This window comes from Colletotrichum fioriniae (assembly GCF_027942845.1).
Source record: "Colletotrichum fioriniae strain IMI 355084 chromosome Unknown scaffold_1, whole genome shotgun sequence".
Classification (NCBI taxonomy): Eukaryota; Fungi; Ascomycota; class Sordariomycetes; order Glomerellales; family Glomerellaceae; genus Colletotrichum; species Colletotrichum fioriniae.
The window spans coordinates 549,811-574,116 of NW_027076837.1; the positions used below are offsets into that span (position 1 = coordinate 549,811).

At 51.8% G+C, this 24,306-nt stretch overlaps 6 protein-coding genes and 1 non-coding gene across 7 annotated transcripts; 2 read left to right on the forward strand and 5 right to left on the reverse strand.

Annotated features, from left to right (window-relative positions):
* Positions 1-1,658: 1,658 nt before the first annotated feature.
* On the forward strand, positions 1,659-7,133 carry N0V96_000163 (uncharacterized protein; the record flags this gene model as incomplete). The annotated part of the gene is made up of 7 exons (XM_065755851.1): positions 1,659-1,837; positions 1,919-4,305; positions 4,583-4,862; positions 4,923-5,398; positions 5,706-6,487; positions 6,545-6,877; positions 6,963-7,133. The coding sequence occupies 7 exons, from the start codon at positions 1,659-1,661 to the stop codon at positions 7,131-7,133; spliced, it is 4,608 nt and encodes a 1,535-aa protein (XP_065615091.1).
* Positions 7,134-7,358: 225 nt separating this feature from the next.
* On the reverse strand, positions 7,359-8,024 carry N0V96_000164 (uncharacterized protein; the record flags this gene model as incomplete). Its single annotated transcript, XM_053191692.2, has 1 exon — positions 7,359-8,024. The coding sequence occupies one exon, from the start codon at positions 8,022-8,024 to the stop codon at positions 7,359-7,361; it is 666 nt and encodes a 221-aa protein (XP_053050776.2).
* A 629-nt stretch (positions 8,025-8,653) lies between these two features.
* Positions 8,654-8,734, reverse strand: N0V96_000165. The gene has a single exon. It is a non-coding gene; the product is annotated as a tRNA-Thr (tRNA).
* Positions 8,735-9,382: 648 nt separating this feature from the next.
* Positions 9,383-11,049, reverse strand: CAJ1 (DnaJ-like protein; the record flags this gene model as incomplete). The annotated part of the gene is made up of 3 exons (XM_053191691.2): positions 9,383-9,547; positions 9,605-10,869; positions 10,944-11,049. The coding sequence occupies 3 exons, from the start codon at positions 11,047-11,049 to the stop codon at positions 9,383-9,385; spliced, it is 1,536 nt and encodes a 511-aa protein (XP_053050775.2).
* Positions 11,050-12,191: 1,142 nt separating this feature from the next.
* On the reverse strand, positions 12,192-13,145 carry N0V96_000167 (uncharacterized protein; the record flags this gene model as incomplete). The annotated part of the gene is made up of 2 exons (XM_053191690.2): positions 12,192-12,641; positions 12,702-13,145. 2 exons carry the CDS (start codon positions 13,143-13,145, stop codon positions 12,192-12,194), a joined length of 894 nt encoding a protein of 297 aa, XP_053050774.1.
* A 2,500-nt stretch (positions 13,146-15,645) lies between these two features.
* ERG9 (bifunctional farnesyl-diphosphate farnesyltransferase/squalene synthase) lies at positions 15,646-17,312 on the forward strand (the record flags this gene model as incomplete). The annotated part of the gene is made up of 4 exons (XM_053191689.1): positions 15,646-15,701; positions 15,787-16,846; positions 16,930-17,091; positions 17,196-17,312. The coding sequence occupies 4 exons, from the start codon at positions 15,646-15,648 to the stop codon at positions 17,310-17,312; spliced, it is 1,395 nt and encodes a 464-aa protein (XP_053050773.1).
* A 4,131-nt stretch (positions 17,313-21,443) lies between these two features.
* On the reverse strand, positions 21,444-22,844 carry N0V96_000169 (uncharacterized protein; the record flags this gene model as incomplete). Its single annotated transcript, XM_053191688.1, has 3 exons — positions 21,444-21,958; positions 22,022-22,175; positions 22,239-22,844. The coding sequence occupies 3 exons, from the start codon at positions 22,842-22,844 to the stop codon at positions 21,444-21,446; spliced, it is 1,275 nt and encodes a 424-aa protein (XP_053050772.1).
* Between the last annotated feature and the right edge of the window lie 1,462 nt (positions 22,845-24,306).

Here is a 24,306-nt window from a genome sequence, read left to right on the forward strand (position 1 = left end):
GGAGACTGAGATCCGGGAAGGAGAATCTGCGAGACTGTGAGACATGAGGCTGTCATTGTCCGAAGGGATGGGCCGAGACCTTTCTTAGTTCAACGTCTTGGCGTTCCAGTTCTTTAAAAGGGGCGGCTATTTCCTCAACGGTCTCACTGGAGAGTGGGTATGAAGAGTCAAGCTTCCCCTTTGAGGTCATTTCGATGTCCACTCTTTGAGACGTTGCGGCGTCGGCTAGGTTCTAGGCTTTGGAGGAGGAGCCGGAGCTTGCGAATAGGGGACTCGAAGGGTTTGGAAGCTGGGCTTGGAATGAGACTTTTCCTTTCCATTATGACACTCCTTCCTGTCTAATTCATGCTACTGACGGCGGTTCATGGTCATGGAGCCATGGTCACTAACAGTCATGAGTCTGCCTGCCTGACAGGAATTTCAGTGTAGAAGTCCTATATAATGGATCGATGGTGGCGTGTGTAATAGTCGCGTCAAGACAACAACAACAACAATCCGCTTTTACTAAGGTTCTCGCAAATAGAATCTGGAGACGAATATAACCCGTCTTCGTCAGAAGCTTACATGTGCTCGTACAGGTTGAGAACTGCAGATTGCTGGGTAGATGTTGTTGATGATTGGGGTCTCCGGCTTACGAGGTGATTGGCGATCAGGGTGAAGTTCCACGCTGCTTAGAGAGTCCATGACCATCAGATCGGATCAGCACCATCCAGCGGCTTCCAACCAGCTCCTGGCCAAATTCATGTTTGCTTCACTTCAAATACCCACGAGCTCGTGGCGCTTATGACGTATATGGAAGACTGCTTTCAACTTTGTCTAGTGCTCTTACCATCCAAGTCAATTCTAAACCGGCTCCTTCCTGTCAATAGAAAGAAAACTCCCTAATGCTCTTTGCAAGAGACCAAATTAATTAACTGCGCCATTTAAAGGGCATGGCACATTAATATTTTAGGTCTCTCTTGCCACATCTGGTGAGCAAAGTCGGGTCTAGCTTCTAGCCCAGCGTTTTATGCGTGCTGATCGTTACCCTCGCTATCACCGATTAGACCCCCTTTGCCGAAGGCTCTGGCCATCCAAGTGTAGCCAAACTACATGTGCGGGATGTTTAGTTACACACCTATGATGAGCACCTAACGTTGGGCGTTCGGTTCAAATGTTAGTGACCCTGAACATAAACCTTATCTTCCGTGTTGGTCTGCCCCTGGCCCCTTGCATAATTCCTTCCCAATCCGTCGAGGAAGCCGACCAACAACTTTCGGAATCAGTCATTTCTATATGTCCGTGGTAGGTACCATTGCTGCGCCGCAGGAGTACCTAGGCGTCGGCGGGGTGACCCGAGAGAAGAGTTCCAACGCGGAATTCAGCAGGGTATCTAAGCACAGCTGAAGTGCAGATGTAACGTACTCGTTGATGGGCGAATCACAGCTGACGCAGTTTGCCCCCCTCAGCCCCTGGACAGAAAGCCTGCTCCAACGGTAAAATGAAGGTTCTTGTCAGATTTCTTGTTGGTTGTGATTGACATTCGTCTTTAATCGCTCATGTCTGGCTATCTGGCTGGACAGCGCGGAAATCTCAGGAACCCTTTTGACAATTGATCTTCATCTCTCAACATTGCATGAGGTCAACCCCGAAAGTGCATGAAAATTTCGCACAGTACAATGTCTCCTTTCGGCGCCGATCTCATGGCCACTTTGAACGCCAAAAAGCTCGTGTCGGACATTGCCAAGGGGCATGGCTATCTGGCCGACGAGGATTTGCGAAGTCTTGGTGAGAACCGATTCAAGGTTGAGGAAGCTTTATCCAATGCGCATAGGATGTCTGGATTGAGTGTGATCACGTACGTAACAGGAAAGCTACTTGGTTCCATGAGAGAACACTAACAAGGGGAGAAAAGACTCTCAAAGAACTTGTACTCTAGCAACGCTCGTTTCGTCTTTGAGCTTCTCCAGAACGCCGACGACAATCACTATGAGAAGGCTAGAGAATCAGGCACCGCACCGTTCGTGTCCTACAAGATCTTTCCTGACAAAATCGTCCTGGAATGCAATGAGGATGGTTTCAGCCCCGAGAACCTCAAAGCGATTTGCGCTATTGGTCAAAGTTCCAAGACGGGTGCTCAAGGCTACATAGGAGAGAAGGGCATAGGCTTCAAGTCCGTCTTCATGGTAGCCTGGAAGGTGCATATCCATTCAAATTACTTCTCTTTCACCTTCACCCACAAGAAAGGAGACTCGGGGATGGGCATGATCTCCCCAGTATGGGAAGAAACTACTGAAGAGCTGAAGTCACCGTTGACGCGAATCACCCTCTATCTCTACGAAGCCGGCGACGAAGCTGAGAGGATACGTGGATCAATTCAGTCCCAGTTTGAAGACTTCCAAGCAAACATGCTTTTGTTCTTCAAAAATATACGGAAGATACAGGTCGCGTTTTACGACGACAAGGGACAACAATCGTCTTCGGAGACCTATAGCATCGCACAACCAATTCCGGGCCATGCGACGCTGACGAAAATCAAGACGACGGGCATGACGACTGAATCAGAGGACAGACACTTTCGTGTCGTACGGCATGTCGCAAAGAACTTGCCACGGAACGAGAACAGGACTTACTCGGAGTCTGAAGAGTCCACTCGAGCTTACTCCACGTCTGAAGTCGTCCTCGCGTTCCCGGTCTCGGATTCATCAGTTCCCATCATAGAGCCTCAAGAGATTTTTGCCTTTCTTCCCGTCAGGCCAGTCGGATTCAACTTTCTCATTCAAGCCGACTTCGTCACGGACGCGAACAGGCAAGACATTCAAACGTTTTCCCTTCGCAATTCCGGCCTTCGCGACGCCATCGCCGATGCATTTGTTGCTGCAGTAAAGCAAATTTGCGATCATTCGATCTTGCGATACACGTGGGTCAGGTATTTGCCACGCCAGAAGACTTTTTCTTCTTCCCCTTTCTGGAGAGATTTAGTTACGCAGATCGAGCAGAAAATGAAGAAGGTACCCGTCTTCTACGACCACAAAGGCTTCGGTGGACGATTGATGACCGACCTTGTCCGAGCCACTGCTGACATAGTCGGTGAAGATGGAAAGCCCCTTTTAGACGATGGCGATAGAGCAAAGATCATTTCGCAACTTTACGGCGCCAGGTATCTTACCGTCCTACAAGAATACGGGCTGCGACTCGCCAGCTTCGTAGACGTCGTAATATGGCTTAAAGCAGACCTCGTTAATGGGGATTCATCCCGGATGAAGTCTCAAGATACGGCCAAGCCTTGGCACGACCAGGTAGCAAAACTTATCAATCGCATCCTCGCCGAAGGAGGCGCTTGGTCCATCCAACAAGTCATGCAGATGGACCTCCTGCCTTTGAGTGACGGCACTTGGGTACCTGCATCATCAGGCCCAATCTACTTTCCGCATTTCGATGGCCTGAACATTCCTGATGACATCGGCTTGAAGCTCCTGTTGAGACCGGTGGATGATTCAGAAAGGACTGCGCTTTTCCGAGCTCTGGGCATAAAGACTGCTTCTTTACAAATGATAAGAAAGGCCATTGCAGATCGAAACAGAAATCCTGAAGCTCAGCAGAAATCTCTCAGCGTCCATCAATCGAACTGCCACCTTCAATTCATGTACTTGACAGATCACCTGGATAAGGAGCGTTTGATATCAGCACGTTTTTTCCGAATTTTTGACCAGCATGGGCGACTTCGAAGTCGCGTCAGTCATACAGTGTACCTCACGACCACTGATCCATTTGGACCTTCAGCAGTCTTCAAGAAGACTCCTTCCGGCCCAAACCCTGGAGATGGTGCGCCTGGTCACGACGCTCTGTTTGTCAGTGATTCCTACTTTGGTGGGCTCCTTGGAGGACATGGACCCATTCAGCCGGGAGGCCAAAAAGAATCGTGGCGTACTTGGTTTGCCAGGGAATTACTGGTTCAAACACACGTAGACTTTCGTGTGCCACATTCTTCTCAGACTCTAATGGCCGACGCGAGATATATCCAAACTTACAGACCAGACAAATTTATGGAATGCCTTGTCCGATGGTATCAGGCACAGGACTCTGAAAAACTCGAGCATGAAATCGAATGTCTCCCCAAGACAAAGGTTCTGTGCCGAGGCAATCACTTCCTTCCCCTGGAGGCCACCTACTTTCCTATCCAGAGATTAGAGGCACGCACATCGCGTCTTCTGATTGACGATGCCTTCTTCCCCTGGCTTTGGCTCGAGGGCGATGCCATCCATGAAGAAATCCCACCGAAATGGAAAGGACTCCTCTCGAAGCTCAATGTCGGCCGACCCAAGAGTGACCTTGAATTTGCTTTGGCTATTCTTGAGTATTCCTCTAAAGGCTTCTCGCCCTCTATCAAGTCTGCGAGTGTCGCCAGGTTATTCGAGTTGTACAAACACATCCAGACTCAGTTCACAGAAAACACGGACCGGGTCACAGCAGCAGGATTGATACGGTATGTCAAATTCAAGCCTAACGTCTGATGAAGACACTGACACCTGCAGGAACCTTTTTCAAAAACAGCGGTGCATTTACGTACCATTATCAGACTCTTGTTTGTGGGCTTTGCCAGACGAATGTGTCTGGCAGGCGCCACAAAAATTGGAAAGCAAGTTTGCTTTGCAAGAGCTCTATCGGCCCTGGCTCAGTGCCAACAACATGGACAGCTTACTCCTTACGCATCTGTTCACAACCGTACTTGGGATCGGGAATTGCACGTGGAGAATACTCGTTGAGGAACTGCGCAAACTCAAGGGTCTGAAGGTTGACGACATTGACAGAGTCGGTACCATTTATCGGGCTTTGTATGGATTGATCTCTAGCAACGAATCCGTCATTAACACTGAGATTAGGTATTCTACCGGGCGACTTTCCTTTCTCAGATGCGATGGCTAATTCTTTGCGTACTCTAGGGCATCCTTTGAGAGCGAAGGATTGATCTTCGTCCCTTCAGATGACGGGACCTCTTGGCACAAAACGTCAGAATGTGTGTGGTCCAGCGCGACCAAGTTGAGAGGAAGAGTGTCTCTCACAGACGACTACGAGGATCTGGAACGATTCTTCGTCGACCGCCTAGGCGTCAGACCAGTGGACTTATCAATGGCCATTGACGAGTTGAAAGATGCTGCTTCGAGGGGATCGGCAGGGTTGACGGAAATCAAGGAATCTATCTGGGTCATCAACTCGCTACTCTCGTCGGTTCCGAACCTTCCCAACCCCCGGACTTTATCAAAAGCTTTGATTTTCCCCATCAAACGCCCAAACGGCCACGTTGAGGCTGCAAGTGTGGCCACGGAGTTTTGCATTATCGACCGGGAGCCGCTTGAGTCCTTGTTCAAAGGCATGGTGAAGATTCTTGACTTCACGTTGAAGGAGGTCGCTCAGCTCCGTCCCTTCATCGAATGGATGCAACTGGAAAATCGATACATTTCAAACTGTGTCAAAGAAATTACCTCTTTCCATGGCGAAACATCCACTTCAACTACGACTTTGAACCCGCATCGACAGATTCGAAACCGAGCACACGCTATCCTCAGGTCAGTCCCATGTTCTCGCTCGCGGATACATACTGAAATCAAGAATTAGGGTCGCTGCGCATTTTGGCAGCCCTCGTTGCCAAAGCACGAGAGATACAAACTCGTTCTACGATATCTTGAGATCAGCGCAGATATACGAGACAGACGGTATTTCTTCAGATCTCTGTCTCTCCCAAGACGGCATCTCGCATCGCGTCGAGGGTCGAAGGACAACCATGCACATCGACGAAGAAAATTCGAGCTTGAAGGTCTACCTGCCTCGAGACAAAAACGACCAGGACTACATGTTTTTCAGTGTCCTCCCTCGAAAGCTTCTGGAATTGATCATGAGACACCCGGTCACACACATTTCCCAGGATACCTCGAGCGGTAGCTTGGATGCGATGAAGAACATTTTGCTAGCACCGGTTTCTTTGCTGAACAGGGCTCTACAAGACAGCGGCATAGCCCATATTGATGTTGTCAACCGTGACGAAGTCATGATACCATCATCTCCCGCAGTTCCGACTGTTCATAGGGAGAACAACGCCGGCTCAGTTGATGATGGATCAAATTTGTCGCGTTCTAGCGAATCGCAGTCCCTCGAATCCACAGGCTCAGGGAACCTGACCGATTCAGAAGTCTCTGTGACTGCCGTGTCTTCCTCGCAGTGGCGTTCCAACGCTTCGCCTCCTAGACTCGTCCAGCATGTACTGCCGACGCCTTCGCCCCGGAGATTCCAGGATGAAACTGCCAGCGACGCACCCTATGTTTCCCTCTTGGACAGAGTCATTGCCGCAGGTCGCAGAAGACGAGTCAATGGGCTTCCAGTTTGCGGGACATTCGACATGAGCCAGTTGCAAGACAATCTGCCAGCCTCTCGTCAAGACACGGATTTCGGGTTACGCTCAGCACCTCAAATCGAACGAGACTGCAAGATTGGCGCAGCAGGTGAACTCTTCGTAAGTGATGTCCGTGATTCGTATGCTAGCCCGCATGGCTTACCATTGCAAACATAGGTCTTTGAGCTACTGTCACACTTGTACGAAGATAACTCCCCCTTGGCGCCGTTACCTGGATTCTCTAGGAGTAGCTGGCAAAGCACTATCCGCAAGTATGTGACAGTACATCCGGAGTACGTAGGCATGTCGCCATGGAGCGGCCGAGAGACCTCGGATATCGTATACCAGGATACTAGCAATAGGTTGACGGCACTCTTCATCGACAAGAACTACCTCCGGGAGCAACCGCGGGGTTCGACTGCTGGTGGTCTGAAGTACTTCATCGAGGTCAAAACGACTACCGCGGCGTGCGAAACGCCATTCTACATGAGCAAAGCTCAATATCAAAGAGTGCGTCTTCTCACCCCTATGTCGTGTCCCAAGACAGCGTCTTCTCCAAGGGGGAAATTGAGTGCGAGAGACTAACAACTCACAGATGAGAGATCAAGTCATGACAGAAAACAGCGACACAGTCTATGTCATTTTCAGAGTCTACAACCTTGGACAGGCAAACATGGGTCTCAAGGTGTATCTGGACCCGGAGACATTGAGAAGGTCTGAGCAGTTGAAGTTCACTGCCGAAACTTGGTCTGTCATTCCGAGTTGAGACTACTAGAAACCCGGGGTATTTGGTCGGCTTCAACACCGGACAGACTCAAGATTTGCCCCCAAACTCGAGTTGAGCTGTTTGTCCAAAAGAGACTGCCAATCTATTGGCCCATATGTAGAGTTTGAATGCAATGCAGAGTGCTTAAAGTTCAACGTCTATTAATCATCGATCCTTGAGCGCCGATTAGCATTGCTGCATAACTTGATCTTTGTATTTTCTAAATCACAAACTCAACACACCCGCCAAAACCTCCTCCGTCCCAACAACCTCCGCAAACTCCCCATCCAAACTAGCCAAATTCACAGCATGCACAGTCTCGGCAGCAAACCCACCCTTCTCATACGTCGCAACCGCATCCCGAACCAATAGTACACCATTGCCATCTACCCCTCCATCCTCGCCTAGAACCTGAAGGTTAGCCGCCATCCGCACTGTAGTGCTCACACAGTGATCAGTCGTAAGGCCGACCACTATAAGCTGCCGGATCCCCGCGGCCCTTATTGTCGCCTCGAGCTCGGTGCCGATGAAGGCGCTGTTGAAGTTCTTCGTGAAGACGGGTTCCGAACCCGAGGTGAGCGGCGCTGCGAAGGGGAGAGGCGCGACGGACGGGGTTGATGATCCTTCGAGATAGTGTGTTGGGTGGAGGGCGGAAGTAGGGGATAGGGAGTGATGGTGGACATGGAGCACGAGTACTGGGTGTTTTTGCTCTTGGGAGGCCGGTGCTGACTTGACGGCATCATTGTGTTTGCGTGCAGTCGCGAGAAGTGTCTCGACGTTGGATTCGAATTCCGGTGTGCTGCGTGACGAGCCCCAGTGGGTGGGATGCTTGAAGCCCTCCTGGATGTCTATCAGGACGAGCGCCGTGGGTATGCTGGATGCGTGACGCATGGTGATAGACAAGCTTCGACAGTTGTTGATGATCTATTTGGCAATAAGACCTATAATCTGTGGTTGATGGTTTTCTCGCTTTAATGTCACCGTTTCTGATGATCGATGGGGGTTTAGTAGCTGCCGACTTGCTATTTACCACGCTTACATATCGAGAGAACAGACGCCCTTCTCAGTTCGGCTAGTCATTGAAAGGGCGTCCAATGGACTTCAACACGAGAGAAGGGTTGCTCGATTACTACATCTCCAACCCCTTCTTTGGCTGTCATTGATTGGTATTCAAGAAAGAAATGCGACCACACGTCGGGCTGGCCCGCCGTGTGAATGTTACCAAGAGTTAAACCCGCACCGCAAAGCAGAAAAGCCTGTCAATACCTATCCCATAGCGTGCTGAATGGCGTCGTAAAATGACATGCGGGGTAAAGCGCATAACATGCTGTTCCGCATATCCGCCAACCTAAAATTCTAAGCACAGATTTGGAGAAAAAGGTAAAAAACAGCATTAGGACGCATCACCTTACCCTACCTAGTCATCACAGATGTGTGTGCAACACCAAAAATGAGATCAACGTACAACAACACAAAATGCAAAAAGAGATCATCGCTCCCGCGAGAGAACTACGCTTATATGCCTCGTGGCGGAATCGAACCGCCGATCTTCTCATGTCACTAGGTACTAGTGAGACGCTATACCACTTAGCCAACAAGGCGATGTCTCCAGGGAGCCAGCAACAAGCTTAAGGACCGCTGCGGCGGATCCTCTCCACCAGCTCGCAATCCCCACCAAGTGAGAAAGTCAAGTTCCATATCTAGAGGGTTCAGCTCTTGAGATGCCAAAGACTCTTCCTCTATCCCCCTCTCTCAAAAAGTTACTCTCCAGACAGATCCTAGCCTCACACATCAGAAACGGGAAGCGTGTAGCGTGAGGTGAGTCAACAGTCAAAATTCTCGTCTTTTAACAGGGCTTACACAATTCACCTCTTAAGCGGTTTTGAGGACCACAGCAGCCCCAACCATAACTCATTGAGTATTCGAAGCCCTTTGCCACGCAAACTGTACGATGCAAGTACACGACAAACAAGTCAAGAGAAAAGTCTGAGGATTCAACCAAGTCCATCATAAAAGTATACTTTGTATTCGCTGATAATATCAGTCACCCATGCTGAATGGTGAGTGAGGAGCCAACTCCAACAAACAACCGTCAAGTAGTAACCTCGCCCAAAAGTCCGTCTATTCGCTCAAGTAGCCCAGAGTTGTAACAATCAGGTAAGGTAGGTAAGCTCAGCCCAAAGAAGAATCGAAGTTCAAACGGTTGTGGTATCTCGTGCGCACTTATCCCTTATTCCCCCCGAAGCACTTTATGCCTTCTCGGGCTTGGGGACGTTGGGTGCATCCTCAGCGACATCCGCTGACGGGTGCTTCTTGCCCTTCTTCTTGGACTCCTTATCCTTCTTGATGGCTGCCTCGGCGACGAGCTGCTCGAAGACGAGGTAGTCACCTTCCTCCTCGGGGGATCTCGCGGCCTGGAACAATATGTTAGCACCATGAATAGAATGGCAAACAAGAGAAAAAAACATTACCTTGGAGAAGATGTCACCAATGATGACCAGTGCCTCAGCGCGTTCCAGTCTCTTGGCCAAGGGGATCTTCTTGTCGTTGAGGACAGAGTCGCACACCTCACGCAGCACACTCTGAATCTCGAACTTGGAGCCGCGCCATGCAGCGGTAAGGATCTTGCCTGTGACACGTCGCTCGTACTCGGCCTTGCGATCCTCGGACCACTCCTCGCCGCCCTTCTCCTCCATGCGCGCCATCTCCTCAATGGTCTGCTGTGCGTCGATGGCAGAGCTGATGGTGTTCCAAGTCTCCTTCACAATCGTGCCCTTGTCCTTGACGCGGCTGAAGAAACCGCCAATGCCGAGGAACTTCTGACTCCGCAGCAAGCCGGTAGCCTTGGCCAAGTACGTCTGGCCAATGGCGTGGAGAATATCCAGACCGAAAGACTCCATCTTCATGTTCTCGACCTCGAGACGAGTCTTTTCTTGGAACGCCTTGGTGACGTCAGCGCCCTTGTCGGTCTCGGTCCACACGCTTATTCTGTCGAGGAGCTTGCGGGCGAGGGTGTCGACACGCTCCTGGCGGACGCGGGCGCGCTCCTTGTCGTAGGCGGCGAGCTGATCGCGCTGCTCCTTGGTCAAGCTGCCCTTCTTCTTCTCCTTCTTCCGCAGTGACTCCTCCGACTCGGGCTGGCCTGCAACCTCGTCTGAGGGCCTGTCCATAAGCGCAGGTCGGAGAGGGATCTGAGTACGCTTTGCGGTACCCGAGGTACCGGACGGGCTCGGTGACGGTGTTCTAGCCTCAGCAGCGTATGCGGGAGGAGGCGCATTGGCGGTGCCAGTAGCGGCAGAGTCGGCTGCCTTGTGAGCCTCCTTCTCATCTTCAACGACGACAGTTGGCGGGGGAGCAGCGGCAGCACCGGCGGCGGCGCCAGTCTTCTCTGCGTCTTCGGCCTTCATGCTCTCCTTCTTGGCCTCCTCAGTACCGGGGAACTCGCCGTCCGCAGCTTCGGCGCCCTCAGCGCCCTCCTCGCCTTCCTGCATGGTGATATCCATCGTGGCCGTCAGATCCTTCATCAGACTAATCTCACCGATCCAGTCGACGAAGGCATCGCCGCCAAAGATGGAGCTGAAGAACTCGGCCGGGTCGGCAAAGCCCTCGGAAGGCTTCGCGCTGTCCTTTCCATACTTGTCGTAGGCTGCTCGGAGGTCCTTGTCGGAGAGGACTTGGTAGGCTTCGCCAATTTCTTGGAACTTTTCGTGGGCGGAGGGGTCGTTGGGGTTCTTGTCTGGAGGAAGGGTCAAGTCAGCTTCCGTTACGCCGTAGAGAGCAGTATAAATCTGAACCGGTAGCTTTGCATACCTGGGTGGTGAACGATGGCAAGCTTTCGGTAGGCCTTCTTGATCTCGATGTCTGTGGCGGTGGGCTGGACACCGAGAGTGTCGTAGTATGCGGTATCGACGACCATGGTCGCAAGGAATGAGGGGTATTAGATAGAAGGAAATCTAGGGACTGAAACGGCGCAAATGTTTTCTTGGTTGATAAACAAGAGAAAAAGGTTGAGTGAGGGAGTAAAGAGGTCCTCTGCAGGAGAGATCGCGGGGTGATGAGGGTAGGGATAGACTTGCGAATCGTGATTCAAGCGAGAATCACAAGGAATCGGACGTAGCGGCGGTCGAATGAGCTGGGCGGTGCGGCGTGCCACACCAAAAGTGACCCAACTGCTACAAGGTGCCCGCCGATTATTTTTTGGGTGGATTTACGTTTTCGCGGTGCCCCGCCAGATTACGTCGTTGGGCGAGACCTGTGGGCGCTGGGCGGTCACCAACGGTCAGGTTTCAGTGAGCATTGTGGTGACTTTTTTTGGTGAGTAACCATGCACTGCCATGGAACTGCTAGGCTGAATTACGGTACCTACTTCTGAGCCTTACGGCTGGTAAGGTAGCCTGCCCTCCCACTGGGTGCTGGCAAGGTGCCATTCTTCCCTCCCGGCCTTCCATAGGCTGCATGGACGATGGCGATGTCCACTGCGGCCTTGGAGATTACGCGGACAGGGACCTACTGGCAGGGATGACGTTGCACGGTCCAGCCCATCTGCCGCTCTCTGTATTTGCATCACAAAGAGTTGGCATTCACGATGCAAAACCTTCCTCAACTCAAAATAGGTTCATGAAGGAGTTCTTTGTAAGTTCCGAGGGAGACACGCGTGGCCGGTATCAGGTTGCTATCGCGGTCTTCCATCTACAGCGTTAGATATCATATTGGAACCGGTGTACCCGTAAGTTGTTACGACATCGTCACATTTTCTAGGCCTCCAAAGTGATCGACAACAGTCGGCGATCCGCTTCACAAGCTTTCAGAGCTCAAGTCAACCGGACAACGCCGAGATGACTCTTCTCCACCCCGGCTGCACCGATTCTCACGCAAAGGACACCGTTCAACCCTCAGTGCCTGACACCAGCCCGATGGCCTCTGGAATCAAACTATGCTCACTGTATCGATTGGGTCACTTTTCAAACTGCAATTTGTAAGGTTCATTCCATTTTCTAAGTCTTGCTAGGGCAGACAAGTTCCCAAATGCGCCAAATCCGATTTTCTTTTTTCTTCTATTTACACGACACCGTTGGCCTTCATGCGCTCGAAACATCCCCTGTAGGCATCGTGAACCTCGGGAACAGTGTAGTTGTACTCCTTGAGCTTCTTCTCCAACTTGGTGGTGTCGAGCTTGCAGTTGCTGCGGCCGGCCTTGATGACCTTGGCTTGTTCCTCGAGCGAGAAGTTCTTCCATGTGAAATCGGGACGGACAATCTCCTTGAAGAGGGAGAGCACCTCGTTATGAGAAATGGCACCGGGGTTGGTGAAGTTGTAGATGCCGGTGTCCTTGTGCTCGGCCATGAGGATGGAGGCCGGAAGGAGATCGGTGAGGATGGTGTTGGAGTTGGGGATATCAACGACACGGTCGTACTTGGCAATCTTGGTAACAAAGTTGCGGGAGTGAAGGTCGTCGCTGACGGGCATGCGCAGGCGGAGGATGAGGCAGTTCTTGTAGTGCTTCATGATCTGCAGAGTACGCAATTAGTAATTGATCCAGACGCCGGTGACTTGGGAATCGTAACGTACCTCCTCAACGTGACCCTTAGTGTCCGAGTAGAAGCTGCCCTTGAAGTTGGCAGGGTCGGTCTCGAGGTAGCCAGCGCCGCCAATGGGGTGGGCATCGTCGTACTGGTAAATGCAGCCGGTGGCGAAGACGGTGCAGTGGATGCCCTTGAGGAAGCAGGCATCGGTGAGGTTCAGGGTGCCGATGACGTTGGATCGCATCGTGGCCTCCTTGTTGTCCTCACACCAGTCGACATTGGGGCGACCAGTGCAGCCGGCGCAGTTGAGGACGTGGGTAGGCTTAACCTTCTCGAGCTCGGCAAGGACGCCCTCACGGTTCTCCATGCGGACGGTGGTGGTGTAGACCTCCTTGCCCTGTCCCTCGAGGAGGACCTTGAGGTGGTTCGCAACCCAGCCCTCGCCGCCCCAGATGAGGAACTTGTTCGCGGAGTGTCCGTTGGTAGCCATTGTGGATGAAGGTGGTGTTGTTCGTCCCGTTGGGATTATAGTTTGAATTATCGGAGGGTCGTCGGAGAGGGGTCGGGCGGGACTTTGTCAGGTTTGACTCGCTGCTGGGATGGTGTAAGTTGATGACCGAGTCGGGTGGGATGTCGATTCGGACGTCTTATATGCTCGAGACTGGCAAGGGAGAAGACAGCTGGGAGTGTGAGGAAAGAAGAAGAAAAGGACAAATTGAGTAATTTGTAAGACAAGCCACTCGAGCAGCAGGGAAAGGGGAGAAAGAGTGTGAGACGGATTATTTATCTGGGGTAAGCGTGGCAGGTACGAGGCCAGGGAGAGGAGGAGGGGAGGACATAAAGTTTGGGTTCAGGTACGAGTCGTACTATCTGCCAATCTGCCACTCTGCCCTTTCAGCTGCGCGCGGTCTCGACCCTCTTGACCCTCCCGTCTTCCGGTATGCTGGTCTCTGTCTGGATGCCTACTGCAGAGCAGCAGCAGTAGCACAGCCAGCGATAATTAGTTGCAGCGACTTACATTGGACAGATGGTGCGTTCGAATGTCGTTCCCACCCCCACCTTCGGGAGGTACCACGGTCAAAGGTGCGACCCCGTAGCGAAACTTACGTACCTCGAGTACGAAGCTTACCAGGAGCTACGTTCCATGTTGATAGCTGCTGTTATCGGAGAGAGTAGCAGACAGCTATTTCCGTCCTGGCGTCCCCTAGCTTTGTCATGAGCTCTGGTGAAGTGGACTCCATGGAAGATAGTTACCAGTAGTGGCAGGATATGATTAAGCAGACCATGAAAAATCATCATGTTAGTAAGAGACATAAGGGAAAAGTAGCTACTTAGCTACGTGGTGTCGCAGCAGCTCCAAGACAAGTATCGCGGAAGTGATGCGGCCTAAGATGAAGGAGGCTAGACGGATGAAAAGCCTCCCTTGGGGGATGCAGACAGTGAGACATTGCCGTCCGATGGCTCACCGCATTATGCTCCCTTGGAGGTAATGGCGGTGGTGGTGGCAATAGCGGGCAGCGGTAGACCAGCGAGGGTCGAGTGCCGTGTCGGCCGTGGTGGAGACCAGAGGCCCGGAGCCGCAAAGAAACGTCCATCTCGGAAATCTCCAAGGGTCTTGGCCATGTGCTGCTGCGATGCCACCGTGGGATATCCAGAAAACCAGACGATGGGTTGCGCGCTGATCGGATAGTCGGGCCATGAACATGAAGGGGGAGGCTGAGCCGTGGGAACAATTGGACTGCTGCCGTGTCGGGGGGGCTGACATGCGTGGAATTGCTGCTGCTGCTCTCCACCCACACCTCGATTGGCGTATGCAGCAGAGTCGATAAATCATCTGTTGTCTGCCTTCTTCTTTCTTTCGGTGTGTGAAGAGGAGAAACAGTAGCAGTAGCAACATCAAAGGTGCGAAGAAGTTGCCAAGGGAAAATGTCGCTAAATGAAAAGTCATGTGAGTTGGGCCGTTGGTTGCTAACCAGACGAGAAAGAGACGACCCCGACGACCGATAAGCGTTCGAAAAAGGCAGGAAGGCAGACCCTGAAATAACGAATTCCTTCCACTCCCAGCATGGAAGGAACCGCCATCCCGTGCCCCGCACCTGCTGAAATTCGAGAGTGAGAAGCAAACGACCCGGAAGGCAGGGACCTGTCCCGCCGTCACCTGCCATTTGCCAATCAGATCTAGCCGTCCATCCCATTGGTTCGCTTAGCTTTAGCCGAACTGGCTCAGTCAGTGCGTTCCTGACGCCAATTTCAGTGAATGACACGCTGGATTGGGCGACGTTTAGCGGATGGGCTGCGATGTACAGGCGGGGTTATCACTGTAGACCACCTCACCAAGAACGCTGAGGCCAACCCCGAGGTGCCCTAAAGGCTTACTCAATGACCTCTAGGTACCTGGAAATGAGGTGAGTGTGACGGGAAAACGGTCCCAGGTTGCATTTTCCATGGCAATTTGGAGAAAAGGAGCTGGGGTCAGCTGCACTAAGGTCCTTTCCCCGTTTTGGCGCCTTCCTGCCCGGGTGAATTGGTCACTTTTTTGGACTTTTGATTTGATGACAGCGGAGAACTTCTTTCCCTCCTATTCTTCCGCGGTCTTGTTGTTGAATCCCCGTCTGCCGTTCATCCAGGGTCAACAATTCATTCTGCTTGTCGACTCTTCTTCACGCAACTGCCCATGTCCTCCTTGCTATAAAACGCACGCGAATTCAAAGTCATTGATTGGAACGTGAGCAAGAAAAAAAACCAGAAGCTGAGACCACCTGCCAACGACTGCGCGCGCAAACCTTCAATCCGCAGCCCACGACGAACCCGCACACAGCCTCTGGTCAACTCCACGAACTCTACGAGGACCGACTGACCTGGTCTTGCCGCCTACTACGAGACTCGACTTCATCCTTCCGTTGCCTACTATTCAAGCGTCTTCAAGCCTCTGCGCTACTGTCCGAATCCGTTCTGCAATCCGCCGTCCGCCGTGACGACAGACCGCCATCATGGGTGTCATTTACTACCTCCTGCACCCGAACCAGCTTCGCTCCATCATCCAATGGTACGCCGCTTGACCTCCTCTTGCCCAGCACGCGCGTACAGTGCGCTGCTGCTCCTCTACGTTACGCCTGCTAATATACTCCTAGGAAGGTCTGGCACGACCCCGTCCACCACCGCGATCCCTCCAAGGAAGACCCTACGCTGAAGTCTTGCTTTGAATTCCTCAACAAGACGAGCCGCAGTTTCTCCGCCGTCATTCAGGAGCTCAACCCCGAACTTCTGGTTCCCGTCTGCCTGTTCTACCTTGTGCTGCGCGGCCTCGACACCATCGAAGATGATATGACATTGGATATCAAGGAGAAGGAGCCTTTGCTGCGCCAGTTTGATAAGTACATGGAGACGGATGGCTGGACTTTCACCAAGAACGGGCCCAATGAGAAGGACCGCGAGCTCCTGGTGCACTTTGACGATGTCGTCGCCGAGCTGAAGAAGATCAAGAAGCCCTACTACGAGATCATCAAGGATATCACTATCAAGATGGGCAACGGTATGGCCGACTACGCTCTCAACGCCGAGCACAACGAGAACGGTGTTGCGACCATCAAGGAGTACGAGCTTTACTGCCACTACGTCGCCGGTCTTGTCGGTGACGGCCTGACCCGCCTCTTTGTCGAGGGCAACATGGCCAACCCCAAGCTTCTCGAGCGCCCCGCGCTCACCGAGTCCATGGGACAGTTCCTCCAAAAGACCAACATCATTCGCGACGTTCACGAGGACTACCTCGACAAGCGCCGCTTCTGGCCCAAGGAGATCTGGAGCAAGCACGTTGACACCTGGGACGATCTCTTCAAGCCTGAGAACCTGCCCAAGGCTCTCGAGTGCAGCTCCGAGATGGTGCTCAATGCCCTCAAGCACACTGAAGAGTGCCTGTTCTACATGGCCGGCATCAAGGACCAGAGTGTCTTCAACTTCGTAGCTATTCCCCAGAGCATGGCTATTGCGACGCTGGAGCTCGTCTTCCGCAACCCTGCCATTTTCAGCAGCCACATTAAGATCACCAAGGGTGACGCATGCTACCTCATGACCAAGTCAACACAGAACCTCCAGATTGTGTGTGAGGTCTTCAGGGACTACACCCGTCGGATACACAAAAAGAATGATCCGCGCGACCCCAACTATGTGCAAATTAGCGTGCAATGCGGCAAGGTATGTAGTGGCAGTCTTTGTCTTTGTCTGACGACACATTTGTCTCGCGCCAGAAAGCCAATTGCTAACGGTTTAACCTCCAGATTGAGCAATTCATCGACTCGTTGTTCCCGAGACAGGACCCCAAGCTGCTCGGAGATGCGGCGAAACAGAAAGAGCGGGGCCAGCCGGGTATGGATGCAGGCGAAGCCTTCGTATTGGGCGGCATGGTTCTTTTGACCCTCTTTTTCGTATCTGGTCTTATGGTGAGTAGCTCTGAAATTTTCTTCCTCATCTCCCTCTTCTTCTTTCAACATCAACCTTCAGCTTCTGCTCTTCGACTCTCAACTCAACTGACCACCACTCTCAGATTGGAACTGCCTGGTTCTTTGGCGCACGCTTTGACTCGTTGTGGAAGACGGACAGCATTTACTGGCCTGGCAGCGAGACCGGCGCGGCGACGCCGATTGAGCACAAGGAGCTGTAACTCTACCAGACAGACAAGAACAAAAGCTGTTCTTTGACTGCTACGCTGCATCTGACTGTTGACGGTACATATTGACGAGGAGTTTTCGGTTGCTCGCCGCCGGCATGGCTACGAAATATTGAGGAGCCCATACTAATCTTGCTAATACACACCATCCTCGTGATGGGTTTTTCGCGACGCATCTTGACGTCTTGCTGCGTTCACATCGATCGTGTGTCCGACACAGTTCCAAAGTGACATCCACCGTCCCTCTACCAATCCCCCAAACCAAGCACGGATGTCAAATTGCAATTCAGTCCCATCGCAAGGTGGTCATGACTGTGGTTGTGCCGAAGAAGTGCTGATATCAAACCCCACCGGCAAAGACCCCGTCCATCACGTGACGGGTACGGGGCGGGCGTGTCTTCCACTGTTCTCGGGACGCGCTCTTTTGCTCCGGCTTGCAAACATTTCTTGACCGTGTTCCACTGTTTCACGTGTTTCTTCCTTTGACTACGACAAGCCCTTGTAGTAGCCATAAGGCTAGATCAGTGGAAAGCCTCCCCATCTCTGTCTGGTCCCGGAGCCTGTGACGATGAGATGACAGGCGCTGCCATGGCATCAAGTAGATGAGCCTGTCGCCAAGATCGATATGACCTGTCTCTAAGGACTGCTCTGGAAGAACTCGTCTCGATTTCGAAGTCCAAGGAAGAGCCAAAGCAACGGCCGATGAATTCAAATCATCTCGTGGCAAGGGAACCGTTGTGATAAAAAGACGCAAAACCCCAAAATCCAAGTTATCGTCCCAAAGCCCTTAGCTAAGTGAATTGGTCATCACCGCAATGCAGAAAGCACTTGGCCTGCTTGGCTTGGCCTCCTGTCGAACATGGACATTGCAAGTCACGTATAATCAGATGAAGCATGCAGCGCCGCGATGCCTCTATATGTCCCTTCTCCTTTGAACCCACGGAGCCGCCTAGGCTTACCAGGTTGCTGCGCAGTCTGCTCTTCTGTTTTTAAGGCCCGCCACCAGAGTCCTTCGTCTCGTCTTCTTTCGTACCCGTTGCAGGAGGTAGCAGTGCGCAGTTGCAAGTGAAGGAGATGCGGCTCTTGGAAGACTTCTCGGCGTTTATGCGCAAGGCCGAACCCGGTTTCCACTGCTTAGGTACCTGCTGTACGCACACATACCGGGGCCGTATTATGTGCTTTTTTTTTTTTTATAACCTTTTTGGGCCTGTTTTCGCCTTCTCCCCGACACCTGGGTCAAGTCTAGGGATTTCTGAAACGTGGGATGCAGCTCCAGCCTTTCAGCTCTGCTTCGCTCCCAGACTGGCCAGCCCTTCCCTTTCTCTCGGCTCGGGTCAGAGACAAGAGGCCAGAAACCACCAAACCACGTGAGTTGCGCGCACACACCTACCTACCTTGGCACTATTCCTCGTTGTCTTCTCTTATCGCTCTCATCCGCTGCGCGCGGGTGGCGTCTGGCGGAGAACGGCGCGCGCGCATGGAACGGGAATCCCGGGCTTGGTTGGTACCTTCCCCTTTGACGCCAAGACCCGAGATCTCCGTTTTACATAGCAATGCCAGCGCCAGATTGATGGGGGAACGTTCAAGGAGAATTGGAGAAGGCGGAAAGGAAAACGGGACGTTTCGGACCGTTTAATAAGAGACAAGCAATTCTTGGTCTTGCTGAATCATGCTTCAGCCAAGGCTCTGGGCTGGATCTATCTGCTTCCCCAGACTTTATGGAATACTACCGTTGTGTGTCATCGTGTAGACATGTTAGGTCTGGCCAAGACATCTGTATATATCTGAGTATTTGTCAATTCTATAGCACTGTTTGTACATACCCTGCTCTTGGCTTGTCTTTCTTGTGTTTTGCGAGAGCGGTCGATCACCATGCGAATGGCAAGTATCTGGGACGTAGATGCCTTCAAATGTGACACGATGAATGAATACAGGCATCCTCTTCTCTTTCTCACTCTCACTCTCTCTCGTTCTCGTATTTGACTTTCTCCATCTCGTCGGATCTTCCCATCTTCTGATCCTTTCCAACCGGCCCCGAAACGTACTCCCCGAAACGTGACCGTAGGACAATGGGCACTCGGGTGGCTAAAGTAGGTAGCTGCTCTCCCGTTCCTATTCCGTTTCTCTCGCCTTTTCCCCCTTCGGACGCCGGACCAAGCAAGGACTCACAATCTTATCTCGTTTCTGTGCTTGTGCGTGTGTGCGTGTGTATGTATGTGTATGTCTTGGAGATGAGACGAATGTTTGCGTGCGCTGGTCGGACCTTTCAGCTGACCACATGCTTTTCTTTCGCATCTCACCTCATCCCACAGTCATCAGCGAGTGTGTGTGTGTGTTTGTTCATTTACCCACACACGGTAGATGCCTCTGACGCACTCGCACCTCCATCCCATCTCCCCCATCCTCGTCAACTCTATTCAGTCTCCCCAACACCCAAAAAAGAAGGTTAAGAAGGAGGGAAGGGGGAGGGAAGAGGAATCCCCCATGGAACCTAGTTTCGGAACCAGTCATCCGCGCAGATGCCAACGCACCGTCTTACTGAGAACGGATTGGGAAAAAGACATCATAATCGTCTAATAATGTGCGACATCAACCCTTTCCTTCCTCTTCCACCCTGGATGGCTTTTCCCAAACGAGGCCCTCGGATAACGGATAACGGATAACGGCACGCAATGAAGCAAGACTAGGTACCGTGTTGAAAGGAAACGCTACAGAGTCAAATGCGAGAGAGAGAGCGCTACGCCAAGTTCATCTCATCCTTTGCATACCTTAATCTCCAAAACACCAGAAACACTAACCTTCACACACACCACCAAGACAATTCTCGCCCATGTTTCTTGTCCGTCCTTTAGGTGCTCCATCCTTTCCATCCCTTCCTTCTCTTTCGGGGAGTTGCGAGTGTTCTCTTTCTCTCCCAGTTTCCCCCAACTGTCCGAAATATGTCATGGCGTCATCCGCGTTTTGGGTTTTCCATGAGTCTTTTTGTTCGCAAGAAGTAGGCCGAACAACGCACTGTCCAGACCATCTACTTATGGAAGCCTAATCTTGTCGAGACTTTTTCACTCAGTGGAGGGAACTAGCAGCCAGTGGGCAGCTGTGTCCGCATATAGAATTGGAGAAGTTGAAAAATGATCACCTAAAATCATCAGATATGGTAAGGTCACGCAGATTAGGTTTCCCGCGCTGGCGTGTAGACTGTTGGAATACACCACTGCCAACCACCTCCGTCCCCCGATATGCCCTAGGATATGTAGATAGATGTTACGAGGTCAGGTGACATAATTAGATTGGCAAGCTCCGAGCCAAGTCATGAGCGATGACTGCAACACCAGAAGAGTACATCAACTATATCGCATCTTTGGAATTTACAAGGAGAAGGCAATATAGTCACGTGGCAAAGGTACAAGTAATCATAGTTGAACATGAAAGTGAATAGTCTGTAGCTGTCTGCTCTCATTACCAAGATCTCATTTTGAGAATCTCTGTCTTATATACAATGTGTCTTTTCTGAGTTTCAAAGGGAGAGCTCAAAAAGAAATGTTCAAGAAAACAGGGTTTAGAGAAAAACAAGAAAAGGAGAAAAAGAGTTGTGAGAAAACCCAAGACAGAATGAATTTTCGAGTCCTGATGAAGTGATACGAGGGAACCAGCCCGTCGAGGGTTTTTCTACTCTTGAGTGGGAGTCTTTTTTTTCTTTGAACCTGTTTTTTTGTTTCCTTGAAATGCGGGTTTGAAGACCCTCTCTTTCTTGCTTTGTCTTCTCTCTCCTTTTACATACAATTGAAACCATCCGACAGACACCCGGAAACCCCAGGTATCCCATCTTGGATGGCGAAGGCTTGTGCTTTGCTTGCTTGCTTGCTTGCTTGCTGGTCCAGGCCGCGCGCCAATGCAGTGATGTGTGCGAATGACTGGGTATCCTCTAAAATGCCGTGAATTTGTGTTCATCTCCCCCTCGGATATAAAACACATGGGGGAGAATCACTTATTAAACCAAGGAAAACGTGTCGAAAAAGTCAACGTGACGCCATCATGCCTTTGAGGTTTCTAATGAAAGAAACGCTAAAAGAATCCAACCCCACCAACGTGGAATACATTGGGACATTTACTATCAGGGCAGAGCTTCTAGAGCTGTCCGTTGTTGGCAATCAGGTTGGTGGTGCCAGCAGTGTTGCGCTGGACAGAGGCACCAGAGGCCGTGGCGAGAGCGAGCATGCGGTCGGTAACAGCCTTGACGGTGTTAAGACCCTCAAGACCCATCAGGTAGGCGGCAAGGCCAGCGACGTGAGGGGAGGCCATGGAGGTACCGGACAGGGTGTTGGTGGCGGTGTCGGAGGTGATGCCAACAGAGAGAATGTTGACACCAGGGGCGAAGATGTCAACAACGGTGCCAAAGTTGGAGAAGGAAGCCTTGCGGTCATTGCGGGCATCGATGGCACCGACAGTGATGGCATTGGGGGCGGAAGCGGGCGAGGTGTTGGCAGCATCCTGGTTCTCGTTTCCGGCAGCGACGACGGGGACGATGCCAGCGTTGTTGAGAGCCTGGATAGCGCGGTTGACAGCAGCGGAAGCAGAGCCACCAAGAGACATGTTCATAACAGCCTTGCCAGTGAGGTTCTTCTTGGCGACGTCGTCAATGACTTTATTGTGATGTTAGTTTCGGAAATTTGCATAGGTTAAACTGTGGGGCTGTTGAAACTTACCGAACTGCATGCCATCGAGAACACCAGAGTTGGAGCCAGCACCATCGCCATCAAGAACCTTGACGCCAATGAGGTTGACGTTCTTGGCAACACCGAAAGTCTGACCACCAATGGTACCAGCGACGTGGGAGCCGTGTCCGTTCTCATCAGTGTCCTGGTAGTTTTCATTAGCATTTCTCATCTCACCCACTCATCTCAACAGATATCTAATACTTACAACACTGTTGATGAAGTTGGCGCCAAAGGTAGCACGGCCTTGGAACTCGGAGTGGGTGGTAAGGATACCGGTGTCGACGATGTAGGCGGTGATACCGTCACCTCCTGTCTGGTCGAAGACGTAGCCAGCCTCACCAGCAGCGGCGTGAGACATGCGGACAAGGCCGGGGGGAGCGTTGGTCTGGGAGACGGTGGCTGAGATCTTGACCTTGGCATCCTGCTCGACGTAGGCGACCTCCTCGGCGTTCATGACGCTCATGATCATGGAGTCATCGGCCTCCATGACGGTGGCGCGCCACGCGTTCATCTTGAAGTTGCGGGTAGAGGTGCTGAGGGAGCGGCCATCGAGGGAACGCTTGCCAATGTTGCGCTTCTTGATGGAGGCGGCGAACGAGGACATCTTCGAGGTAATGGCATCATCGTCGAAAGTGTTGTTGTAGACAACAATGTACTTATTGGGGATCAGGTCGGCGGCGTTCAGGTTAGAGATGGGAACGCCCATGAAGGAGCCAGAGTCGTTGGTGGAAGCACCGCTGTTGCTGAGGCCGAAGGGAGCAGCGAGAGCGGCGGGCAGCACGGCTGCGATGAGGGCGGTAGCGCGAACCATATTGGGCGGTTAATTCGAGCGGGTTGGTGGTGTATGTAGATACGGTGAGGTTGTTGATATTTAAATAGAGGATACGGGAGAGAACTAGCTCGTCGTCGTCGAAGAGGTCGTCAAAAAAAGAAGTATTGGTGAAGAAAAAGTGCCGAGACCGCTGGTCTATTTTTTTTAATTTTAATTTGTGGCGGTGGTTGACGAGGAAAGAACGAGGTCTTGTCGTCGAGGTTGGGAGGTTCGGCACGGAAGGTGCGAGCGAGAGAGTGACTCGATGAGGTTGGGAAGGCGCGAATGAGTGCGAGCGAGAAATGCTGAGAGAAGAGAGCAACCAAGAAGGATTCGGATACCAGTCACGACAGAAAGCCCTTGTCTACTTTTTTCTCAAATCTTTTCCAATGCGATAAAATAGCTGCCGTTACCAAGTTGAAACAAGATGTAATAAAAGAGTAGTCGAAGAAGCGGAAAGAGGAGGCGGTGGGTTGTTTTGGTATTTAGCTAACCGGCCACACGGAGAAACGTGAGGATGAGGATAGACTAAAGAAGAGATTTATGGAGGATGGGAAAAGAATAGAGAGAGAGAGAGACGGAGCAAGAAGAAGTAAGAGACGGAAGGCCAAGCACGGCTGGGCAAGATGGAGAGGTTGTGGACAGTAACTTAAGTATAACGACGGACGATGAAAAAGAAGGAGACGGGAGGACCAGGGAGTACGGATACTGGGACCAGGTAGTAGGAGTAGGAGTACCCAAGAGTAGGGGGATAAGGTAAGGTACATACAAGGAGGGAAGATGACCGGGGGTGTCAGCGGTACATGAATTCAGGTACCTACTCTCAGCATCTGTACCTTGTAGCCTGTCTGTACGCAGTCCCTGGCCCAGGTTTGTCACTTGTGTGTGTGTCTCCAAGTGCGTGTGTGCTTGCTTGGTGTGCTTTGGTGCTCGACCTTGACCTTGACCTTGACCTGGGGCCCTGAGGTGTGGTCTTTGGGTCCTGGAGGGGTGTGTGGCGTGTGTGAGTGGACCACGCGAGGATGTACCTTCATGACATTGTGTGGATGAATGGATGCTGCAGCGAGAGACTGGACAAGGACAAGAGAACGAACGACGGACGAGGTACCGGCCCCGAGGTGTCTGTTTTTGGTAGCGAGAGCATCCGTACAATATGTTATTCTCTATGCTGTCTCACCCTCACTGCCTCATTGCAGGATCGTGAGGGGTGAGAGAATAGATGCAAAAAGAGGCAGGCCGAGACTGAGGCCAGACGGGGTAGAGTGACAGTGCTCACAACCTAAGTGAATAACGTCAAGGTACTTCGTACAGAGGATGGATAGGGCATCTCGAAATTTGCACAAAAAAAAAGTGGACGGGCCTTCGAGGCTCTGGGCAACATCTGCGGCAGATCAAGGAGTAGAAGCCGAGAAAGGGACGAGAAAAGACGGGACAATTAGACGACGGCGAAGACCTCGATCCA